The sequence below is a fragment of the Condylostylus longicornis genome, unplaced genomic scaffold (assembly GCF_029603195.1).
Source record: "Condylostylus longicornis isolate FDR11 unplaced genomic scaffold, ASM2960319v2 ptg000080l, whole genome shotgun sequence".
Lineage (NCBI taxonomy): Eukaryota > Metazoa > Arthropoda > Insecta > Diptera > Dolichopodidae > Condylostylus > Condylostylus longicornis.
In genome coordinates, this window is record NW_026578048.1 from 3,363,897 (window position 1) to 3,376,230 (window position 12,334).

The 12,334-nt window shown below is 19.5% G+C and overlaps 1 protein-coding gene across 4 annotated transcripts; it reads right to left on the minus strand.

Moving 5' to 3' along the window:
• Positions 1-346: 346 nt before the first annotated feature.
• Positions 347-10,789, minus strand: LOC129613025 (bromodomain-containing protein DDB_G0280777-like). Of its 4 annotated transcripts, none has more exons than XM_055526907.1 (8): positions 10,674-10,789; positions 9,982-10,306; positions 7,474-7,972; positions 4,453-4,673; positions 4,201-4,381; positions 1,428-1,869; positions 1,245-1,301; positions 347-1,164 (listed from the first exon to the last, which is right to left on the minus strand). In XM_055526907.1, the coding sequence occupies exons 4-8, from the start codon at positions 4,453-4,455 to the stop codon at positions 540-542; spliced, it is 1,308 nt and encodes a 435-aa protein (XP_055382882.1). In that variant the 5' UTR covers positions 4,456-4,673; positions 7,474-7,972; positions 9,982-10,306; positions 10,674-10,789; the 3' UTR covers positions 347-539. The 4 variants fall into 4 exon arrangements, with proteins under 4 accessions (XP_055382882.1, XP_055382881.1, XP_055382879.1 ...); XM_055526906.1 differs by lacking the exon at positions 10,674-10,789 and adding an exon at positions 10,618-10,672 and having other exon boundaries at positions 7,474-7,969; XM_055526904.1 differs by lacking the exon at positions 10,674-10,789 and adding an exon at positions 10,618-10,672.
• Between the last annotated feature and the right edge of the window lie 1,545 nt (positions 10,790-12,334).

The window sequence follows — 12,334 nt, forward strand, 5'->3', positions numbered from 1 at the left end:
TTACAGAATAATTTCTTTTTTATAAGATTTCACTGAATATTAATGAAACAGTTTAATTCTTCTTCCGAATAGAACCGAAATTACAACATTTAAAAAATGGAATCCTCTATCCAACCAAAATCTTTTTTTTTAATTCTTAAACGAAAATTTCTGTTACAAAAAAATTGTTCTTCATCTTACCAATAATAAAAATAAACCTAAAATAAAATCAATTATTATTACATACTTCATACGTTTACATTTTGAAAATTATTATTGTATTTATTGAGTAAAAACTACGTATAAACATGATACGCAACATTTGTATTTAATGAACATTCTATAAATAAAAAATTAATTAAAATAAATTAATTAATCAGTCGAAACATTATTATAATAGTAACATAAATTAATAATAGCCTTTAAAATTTAATAATAAAACAAGTTTTTTTTAGTCATTTTTGAGTACACTTATAAAAATTATAATAAATTTTGAATTTAATTATTTTTAAGGAATTGCTTTTCCAACTAACAAAGAAAAATGAAAATTACACATTAAATTATAAATTTTTATGATTACTATAACCATTAATAATTTCTTTATTATGATTATCAATGAGAGCTCGTACTACTTCTGTTGTAAATTTTTCAACTAAAGCTAAAGCTTTGTCTTCAGTTAAATCACAAAGGCTAGCTGAAAGGAATCGACCAAATGCTTCATATTTTTCAGATCTAGACACCAAACGTCTCGGTTTTTTTGGTATTTGTACAAAAGGTTGTGGTTGTTGCTGTGGTGGTTGCTGCTGTTGTTGTTGTTGTTGCTGTTGTTGTTGTTGTTGTTCTTGTTGCTGTTGAATTGGTTGTTGCTGAAGCATTTGCGATATATTTCGTACACTAATTTCACCTTGTATGGGCAATGATTGTAATTGCTGTAATTGTTGCGGTTGCTGTTGTTGAACAGGTTGTTGTTGTTGTTGCTTTAGATGGATTTGTTGCTGTAGATGAGGTTGTTGTATTGGTTGCTGTTGAATTTGTCGCTGCTGATTTTGTAAATTTTGTAAAGTTTGCAAATTCTGTAAATTTTGTATACTTTGTAAATTTGCAATATTTGGAAGTAGATTAGTGGTTGGTTGGGATGGTGATGTAACTGTTATCTCTTGATTATCGCTGCTATTACCATTTACCCTAAAATTGAAAATTAATTTTTATTACAAATAATAATCGAATCTAATGTTAAAATTAAATTTTAGGTTATATATTCTTACAGATAACCAGTTGCATCCACATAATTGCCATTAGTGCTCATATTTGTGTCATCATCACTAAAACAAAAACAGAACATTTATATAATAACATTAAATGTATTTACAATATTTAAAAATAAATTAAGAAAAATTAGTAAATAAAAAAAATTGTACTATTTTGGACCAAATTTTAGATACACTTACGATCCATTATCATCTGAATCATTTTCACTTTTAATTTCAACATTATTTGCAACATTATCAAAATTATTATTTGTTGAACTGGATGTTGATGGTAATTGAGCATCTGTACGTTCTTTAAGCTGTTGTATATAACGATGTTCAGCCATAATTTTGATTCCATTCATTTTATTTGGATTATTAATAATCATTAATGATGATGTCGATGATGGTCTATCCAAATTACTAGAACCTTCAATATAATTTGGATTATCACCACGTTTCATCATTGTTTTATATGAACGACGTGGTTTTATATGACCATCAAGAAATTGTAAATGATTAAATAATGCCCATGGTGATCCAACTGCAGTATCTGGATTTTCTGATTTTAAATTTTCCAAACGTCTTTTTTCTAAATTGTAGCGATTTCTCAATTGATATATGCGTTCTTTTAACATTGACACTAAAAAAAAACAAATAAATAAAATTAATAAATAAAAAATTTGATTAATTCATAAATTTTTATAAAAATTTTAAACTTTTGTACTTAATACTAGTATTTGAAATTTAAATTATTTTCTCGCAAAATAAAACCATGAAAAAAAGATTTGAAGAGAAGAGCTATTGAAGAATAAAACTTGTTTATTTTTAATTGAAATTTATTTTGGTTCAATTGTGCATACGAAAAAGCATTATTTTAAGAAATGCATATAAAGCTTTTTATTTTTCCCGAACACCATCTTTTATTTCAAAGTCAAATTACTCAATTAAGAAAGGTATAAGAGAGTATATATTAAAAATCAGTAATTATTCAATTCGTATGTATGTATGTATACCTACATACATAATTATTATCTATCACTATAAATCCATAATAATATTATTTGTGTAATAGAGTGTTGACTCCATGCCATCTTAACAACAATAATATTAGTTCTTAATATGGACTAAACATTTTTATATGAAAAATTGCCGGCTTCACAACCAAAAATATTTTCAATTTTTAGATTATTAAATTATGTTATGATTGAATAGCATTTTTTAATTCATTTTTTTTCTTTCATTTCTTTTTCTCTCTCTCCCTCTTTTTCTAATTCTCTCTATTTTACTATCAATTCTCTATCGTATGTTAACTATCAATAATCATCGTTAGTTAAGGTGAAATGTATGAAATATTTTTATATCTACGGACTACGAGTATAACATAGTTTTGAAAATGATTTTTTAATTTAGGTATTTATAAGTGTACCTTAAAAAAATTTCCACTTTCTCAATATATATTACAAATATATACATACATATACATGGTGATATGGTATACAACTATATTTGTATTACACTTATGTATGCATATTTATAAATTCTTAAAAAAAAGCCTTTTAATTAAAATTTTGTTGTTATTTTAATACTTAAGTAAAAAACTAAAAATATAAGTATAGTTGAATTTATAACTAAAACAAAAAAAACGAGAAGTACTGGAGAATTTTAAACAATTTTTATGTAATTTTAAATGAAATTTTTTATAACAGATTTCTAATTGATATGCATAACAAATATGTTTGATTGTTGATTTCTTTATTAAAACTTTGCATATACACCGCATAAATTACTAGAAAATTCAATTTGCTGCCTGTTTGCAATTAAGTCCAAAATTACATAACCTTTACAATTTACGGTTGTATATAACAAAACTATAGGCATAAATACCATTAAGTGTACTGTTTTATTTTACTTTTTCTAATTTTTATGGTATATACAATAGAATAATATGATTAAATTTTATTAGGTGTCATGAAAAAAAGCATTGCATTGTTAGATGTTCAAGGGCCAGGTTTTATTCTGAAATTTTTAAGGAACCAAAAAAAATTTAAATTTTATAAATCCAAACAATCAATATATGTATGTATATATTTTATAAGAGAAGAACCAAAGTCCCAAAAAGAAAGGGAAAAAGGATGTTTTTTAAAAAAAAATATTTCTTTAGCCTTAATTTTTGCACAATTATATAAAGTGATTTGTATTTTAACTGAGTGTTCCAGATCGTTTTATATGAAATGCATTCTTTGTAGTTGCGAAGCGCCAAAAATTTTTAAACGAGCCGTATCCGCGTGATGATATTTGGGAAGCACTGATGCAAGCAAAAATATTTTGAGTTTGTATTTTTTATTTTTTTTTTGGCCAAATTGTTGATTTTTTTCTATGACTTGTCGGATTATTTAAATTTTTGCTTGTTAACTAATAACTTCTAAGAAAGTTTAAAACAATTGTTTTTTATTGAGTAAGGGAATAAATTTGGAAAAAAAATAATTATATGACGTATTTGTTTTACTTCTGTATTCTCTCTATTTTCAAAATTCATTATTTCGTGTTTAGCAGTACGAAATACAATATGTAAATTTTAAATATTCTTTATTTGTATAATACGGTTATATACAAATATAATATATATACATATTACAATTTTTTAAATTTAGAATACTTCTAAAGTATATCTCGTATAACAAAATTAAATTTTTTCAAACAAAATAAAAATATTTTATCTTCTATACTTACTAAATAAAAATTTAACACGAAATAATATTATATTGTAAGCTTTCGTTATACACACATACATATACATGTATATATATATGTATAATATATAATATAAATAAATTATGAATGCGCGAAAAAGTTGATTTAATTTAAAAAAAAAAAATAATATTAATAATATTATTATGCATGTAAAAAATATAAAGTATATTTAAAATAAAATAATTAATTAGAATTTGTATATGTAAGTAGGTATACATACCGTCATATCCTAATGCTAATGATACATCTTCCCAACATCTTTGTAAATAATCTTTATCCTTGAAATTTGGATCACTGCGATCATAAAATGCTGGACGTTTAGAAAATTCTTGTATTAGATTAATATCTAAATCACCCATATCGTCGTTTCTACGTCTTTTACGTCCTCGTTTTCTTTTCAACTGTGAAAGGTTAATATTATTTAAAGATGCCACGATTACGTTTTTTTTTTTTATTTTTATTTACTACACACCATTTATTTAAAATATTAGAAAAAAAATTGATATATTTTTTTTTTCTACTTCTTTTTTTTTGTGTTTTTTGCTGGAAAAATTAATTATTTTTCAAAGAATTGTTTTTAGATTTGTAGCTGGTTGTTGTTGTTGTTATTATTATTTTTTTTTTATTTTTTCTCTAAATAATAATAAATTTGTTATTTATATTTTTGACTTTTTTCTCCTTTTAATTGAAAATCTTATATTTTTTGATTATGAAAACAAAAAAAAAATATTTTTAAAGATTATTTTTTAAATTTTAAACATAAAAATTGCGATAGAAACAAAAATATTTTTTATTATTTAAAAAAAAAAAATTTTTTTTTTGTTTGAACAAGAAATTATCCAAGTTTCCTAAGTTTTTTTTTCTTTATTTTGTATTTTTATATTTTTAATAGATTTTATTTATACATGCAATGAAATGAAAAAATTTAAAAGGTTAGAAAACAAAAAATGAAATAAAAATTATTGATTGAAAGTTATTTTTATATGAAAAAATTATTATTAAAGTCTAATAAATTAGTATAACACAATATACGAGTATAACAGCAAATATTTTAGTATAACACAAAATAACATTTAAAAATATTTTATTATTAATATTGTGTTATGTATGTATGTATGTTGAACATATAAAAATCGAATACCAAAAAAAAAACAATTTTTTTTGTTTTTGTCTATTTTTATGTTTTGTCTTCCAATTATGTACATATATTTTCTCTTATACTAAAATATAATGAGTATTCAAATGAATATACATAAGTATGTATAATTTACATATATATGTATATATATGTATCGTAGGTATGTGAGCATGCACAATCAGAAATTGATTATTTCACGATTTTTTGAAAAAAAAAAAATATTTTTTTTATAAATTTTTTTTTTTATTTTAAATATATTTTTAGGTATATTTAATTGCAGAATAAAAATAATTGTAATAATAAACCAAAAAAAAAAAATTAATTATAAAAAGTGATAAATAGAAGAAATTTTATAAAAAAAAAGCAGAAAAAATTGAAGCTTTTTTTCTTCTTACTTATATTATTAAGAGGAGTGTTGGGATATTTTTGCATTTTTAATGCCAAATTTGGCATATAATGGATTTTACTTTTGCATTGAGAATTTTGTTCGATTGAATTTTGAAAAATCTTTGAAAAAATAAAGTTTTAACAGTTTCATTTTTATATGCAGCTTTCATTGTGAAATTCTTATAGATTCACATCTATTTTATTCAACAATATTACCACTGGCCGTCACTGTCCCACTGATTCAAATTTTGTAAATTTATAATTTTTTATTTTGATTATTAAGACATAAGAATATTTAATTAAAAAAATGCTTTCATTTATTTACATACATGCAAATCGATAGGTTGTTTTTTTTTTATTATTAAAATTTCTTTAAAACTACCCCGGAATTTTAGGCATAATTTTGTATAAAATGGCATTGTATTTTGTCTAATCTAGCATAATTTATTCGACCCAATATCTCAACACTGATTAACCGTATATAAATTAAGAGATTTTTTTTAGCGATATATATATACTTTCTTATATATATATGTATGTATTCATAATCATACATACCTATAAGTATGTATGTATATTACATGCATATAAATTTGTTATGCATATTATTAAAGTAAATTATATAACTAAAAATACATAATGTGTAAGTACCCACTTTATTTTTAAAATACATGTATTTTTTATAAGTATAAGTAATAAATTTGTTTTAATTTGTTAAATAATTAAAAATAATATTATGGTACTTGTAATTTTTTTTTTTTTTTTGCCTTGTTAATCATGAATATTAATTTTATTTTTCTAAAACATTAAATTTAATTATTTGAAACAAAAGTATAATTAAATCAGTAAAACAAAAAAAAAAAACACAGAAATAATTTTAAATATAAAATTAAAATGAAATTTTTATTTATTTATTTTTTTTTAGATTTTCGAAATAACAAAAAATTATTTTCACATTTTCATTACTCATTATTATTGTTATTACTATTTTGTAGTTAATCATATAATGTTATAATTATTATTATCATTAATTTAAATATTTTATTTAATATATTATTGGTAGTATGAGCAAATATGCATATATACACACAATATATTCACAATAACATTTATTATTCACAATAATAAATAACTACATGCATATATATATAAATAATATATATAAATATTGTAGATAATAATAATAATATTATATTTCAATAATAATAATTCGTGTCACACACAAAACAACATATAAAATTATAATATTAATATGTATTATATTATAAGTAAATTATAAAGTCCAAAATATGTGTACATACATACATATAATTGTAAAAGAAAAAAAAAAAACACACGAAATAAAAACAAAAATACAAAAATGATTTTTTTTTTGTTATTCCTTTGTGGGAATTAAGAATTTTAATTTTTTAGTTAAATCTTTTTTTTTTAGTATTATTGCGAATATAATTAAAAATATTTAATATTTATACATAATATAAAATTATACTTATAATTAATTTTTTAAGCAATTCAATTCGAAAGGTTTAATTAACTTTAATAAAATCTAGTTAGTTTTTTTTTTCTTTTTGATTTTTGTTGTTTTTAAGAGAATCAATTAAAAATGAAAATATAAAATTTTTAAATTAACTCTATACGGGCGTTTAACTATAAAAATTTAATTTTACACAAAAAAAAAAAACTAAAAACAAAAAAAATAAAAAATCATCATATAAGCAAGAGAAATATTTTTTTTTTATTTTAATTTTTTATTGTTCTCTCTCCATTTTTCTCTTTTCTCACAATTTAATCTCAAAAATTTTAATATTGTTTTTGTTTTTTCTTTCAATTCAATCTATGCTTAACTCTCAATTTCTCTCTATTATTTTTTTAATTTTCTTTTATATTTTTTATTTATCTCACAAAAAAAAAAATTTTTTCTATATACATATATAAAAAGTAATAAGTAAATTAAACGAGCTTTCTCACCATATTTTTTTAATCGTTTAAAACATTTTGTTGTTTGTTGCCAGTGTCACCATTTTTTTTTATTGTTTTTGAATCAAATTGTTATTAATTTAAAAATGTATGTAAAAATATTTTTTTTTCTTCTTTTAAATTTTTGAATTTTCTTCCTCTTTATTTTTATAAAAATGTTTTTTTTTTTAACACTTAAATCTCTTAATAAAAATGTGAAATACTTTAAAAAAAAAAAAATTAATAAAAATCTAAGCGAACGCCGGTAGTGTTTTTAATTTTTATAATTTTATGTACTAGCAACTATCATAATGGTGTGCCTTTTGCCTTCACGTTGGAAAATGCGCATGTGAAAAATGTTTTTTTTTTCTTTTTCTTTATTATTATTATTTTGTTTTTGAATTTCTCTTTCAAAATTCTCGTTCTGTCATTCTGTGTCTCTCACTGTTTTTTTTAAATTAAAAGTTTTTTTTGTGCTTATTATTGTTTTTGTATTTTTCTGTAATACCTACTAAATAAAAAAATAGCTAGATAAATGGAAATAATTTATACAGAGAAAATTCAATTAAAATTAATAAATTAAAACAAAAAAAAAGCAATTTAAAATAAAAAAACGACGTTTTTTTAGGCTCTTCAATCTTTATATATAAATTTGTCTGTATGTATGAATGTATGTAATTAACTTATGTTGTACTAAAAAATTTTCATAGAAGATACATACAGCGGAGAAGATGAATATAAAATATGCATATACATACATATGATGTATAACAATAATTATGAATAATTTGAAATCTGGCTTTGGGTATGCAAAATATTTAATATGTACATGAATTTGTATATAGATATTATGTATGTGGGTATGCTTATTGTAGAAACAGCATATTTTGTAATCTAATATTTTAATTCGATATGTTTAGTCATTTTTAAGTTTATATTTTTAAAAAAATCATATAGGATATGAAAATAATAAAACAAGCTACATATAATGTAGATATAGACATACATACATATCTTAAACAAAATATTAAATCAATAATTAAAATTTAAATTTAGTAAAATTTAGTGTGTTTTATTAAATTTAGTGTAATAATTAAATTACTCTATATATATATATATATATATATATATATATATATATATATATATATATAACTTAGTCATCCTAAAGCATTAAGTACCTACAAAATTAGGATATTCGCGCATTAAATAAATACATTTTGGTGAAAAATAGCATTAAATATTAAATACGTTCTAAAAGAATATTAAAATATATTATAACCGTTTAAGGTACCTAAGATTTTAATTTGTAATTTTTAAAAACGCAACTTACTATACATACATACATATATGTATCCTACTTATACATACACATAATATATTTTTTAAAATTATAAAAATATTTACAATTTTCTTTTCAAATATTCTTCAAATTACAAAAAAATTATAGTATCCTATTACAAGTTCTATATTAAAACAAAAATAATATTGTTATATAATATTTATTCTTATATTGTTATATAATTAGTTACTCAGTAATATACAATATCTACATAATATAACTCAACTTGAGACTATACATTATAAGTAGGTATATTATACTCAAGAAGGCAAAAAACACAAAAAACGGAAAAAAAAACAACTCAAATATTTTTGAGTGAAAATTGGCAACCTTTTTTTAAGAATGGAACGGATATGAATTAAACTATAGAATTTAGATCATAATAAGAATAAATTAATTTTGTTAATGTTTATTTCATTAAAAAAATATGTATGTATACTATAGGGGGGGGGGGGGGGGGGAAGCTTTAAAAATTCATATAATATGTAAAATAAATTATTATTTTGTTAAATTTTAAATAAAAATAAAAATGTATAACATTATTAAATTTAATTATTAATATATATATGTATATGTACACATGTAAATACACATGTATGTATTTATTTAAAAAATATTGACATAATTTTTTTTAATTATTTAAATTTTATTATTATTACAAAAACGGATTGTTATTAAAAACAAATTATCTACAATAAAATTATTTGTGTATGTATATAAGTATATGTATGGGCATTATAAGTACGTGAGTATACTTATTATTTTATCTATGAAATTTAAGTAATTTTAATTATTTTATTATACATAAGAAGTAATAAATGTATTTTAAAAAAAAATTTCTCAATTTGTTTTTTTTTTTGTAATTCTAATTAAGTACATATACATATTTATTTCTGTATTACACATATATATGTATGCATATATGTGAACTTAAAAATGACCAACTAAAAATTAAATTTTGTTTTTTTAAAATAAAAAAAAACATTTTCCATAATAATTTTGTCTAAATGTAAAAATACACACCTAATATAATTTAAAGTATGTATACCTATATATATATATACATACTCATGTACATACTATAATAATATATTTATTATAAATATTTAACAAATATAGGGGTACATACATACATTCATACATACACACTACTTATAATGTAGATTTTATTATCTAACCTCAAATTATTTTGATTGTAAAAACAAAATCTCTTTTTTTTTTATTATTGTTATAACGTTATTTATTTTTGTTTTTATATATGTTGTTAATTTTTAATTAAAAAAAAATTGTTTTTTTTTTTTATTATTTTTCTTTCGTTTTTAGTTGTTTTTTTAGATAGCTGTGTATGTACATATAATAATTGTATTTTAGAGCGTTTTGAATTTTATCTCTGTTTTGTTTTTCTGTTGTTTTTTTTTTGTATTTAATTCTCATCTATTAAATTCTTTTTAGTTTTTTCTTTTTCCTTATTTTTATGTGTACGTTTTTAAGTTATTCGATTTACTATTGTATTGGTAATTAAATTATAGGTTCATAAATTTCAATATAATATTTAATTATAAATATATATATATATATATATGTATATTATATAAATATATACATATATGCATATATGTATAACAATAATAATAATAAGAAAATTTTTTAATTTAAATAATATGAAATTCTTCTTTATAATTTTAATTTTTAATAATAAAAACAAGATAATTTAAAATTTCAATGCATGTATAATAATAATTTTGCCTCGAGATATTTATTTTATGTATACATATATGTACGTCATATGTATGTACATATGCAAATATATTTACATATTGATAAGTATACGGAGAAATTATTATTAATTATTAGTAGAAATTTTTCACACCCCAACAAAAAAAAAAAAAAAATTGCCTTTTAAAAATTTTAAATATCAATTTTTTAGATTTTGTAATTATTAATTAAAAAAAAAAAATAAAAACAGGAAAAAAAATAATTCAATTATAATCGCCTAAAATATTTCATATTTTATTTTTTGTATAAATTCCACAACCAGTTCTTTCGATTATAATTTTAAAACTAAAAACAAACTTCAGCAGAGTTTCCAAGACAAGAGAATTAAATTTCTTGTTTTGTTGTTGTTGTTATTGTTTTTTTTTTCATATTCTTTTTTTCATATAATATTATTTTTTTATTTTATTTTTTTTTTTCATATAAAAAAAATTCAAACTTTTTACGTTCGGTTTCGTGTATTTTTTCATTTTGTTTTTTTTTTTTTATATTTATATGTATAACTAAGAGCAAATGGCAAAAGTATAATCATAAAATAAAATAAAAAAATTATATATTTTTTTTATTTTATTTTATACATATGTATATAAATTGAATAAAAAAAAATTAAAATATAATAACGTTATAAAAAAAAAACTGTGTTGTATAATGTGAAAACTTGGTGGAAACGTTGAATAAAAATCAAAATATACGAGTAGTGTAAAAAAAAAATAAAATGAATCTTTACACAATTTTAGTAATAAGTATAAAAATCTGTGTATAAAATATGTATAATGTATATTATACAATATATATATGTGTATATGTAAATAAAAAATATATTTATTATAATGTAATGCGTTATTATATAAACTTGCATATATGTACGTAATGTAGATATAAGTACATACAAGTATAACGTATAATAACGTTATACATATTTGTATAATATGTGAATTTTTTCATTATATTCGCATATACAAATTTAAAAATAAAATAAAACAATTAAAAATATTGGAAATTAATAAAAAATTTTTATGTTTTCAGTCATTCACCTAATTATTTTTTATTAAAATTTTAATGAAAATGTTAAATATTATTCGTGTATTATATTATTTATATACATACATTATATGTATATAATTAAAATTGAAAAGAAAATAATTTACATTAAATATTTTTATAAAAAAAAATTTTTTTTTTAATTTTTAATACTTTTAAATTTAGTCTAAATATTGTATACTCATAATAAATTATGTATAGTGCTCATAATATACATTGTGTATATTATACATAATAAATAAATATACTTTTATATTATATGCGGTATCTAAGTACATACAAGTAACATAGGTACACAAACAATAATATATTTAATTTATAATTTTCATCCATTTTTAAAAATCTTATCAAAAAAAAAAAAAAAAAAGAATTTTTTTTTACTTTTGATGATAAACTAAAAAATGTTTTAAAAGTAACAAAAAAAAAAGGAAAAGAGAGAAGAGAGCAAATAATTAAATAGAAAAACAGAAAAAAAAATTATATACTTAATCAACTTTAACTATAATTTCAAATTTCTCTCGTTCTCTCTCTCAGTCTCTTTTTTTATTTCTCTTTCATTATTTTTCTCTTTCTATCTATCTTTCTCTCTTTATATTATACATAAACTTTTTTAATATTAACATTGTTTTTTTTTTTTTTGTTTTTTAATAAAAAGCTAATAAATTATTATTTTTTATATGTTTTAAATAAAAAAAAAACTATTATTTTTTTTTAATA

Bases quoted from the DNA above. Each gene is read 5' to 3' on its own strand.
- LOC129613025 (XM_055526907.1), bottom strand. The intron at 1,870-4,200 runs GTATGTATACCT...GTTTTTTTTTAG, and splicing joins ATTAGCATTAGGATATGACG to TGTCAATGTTAAAAGAACGC. The intron at 1,302-1,427 runs GTAAGTGTATCT...TTTTTGTTTTAG, and splicing joins GATTCAGATGATAATGGATC to TGATGATGACACAAATATGA.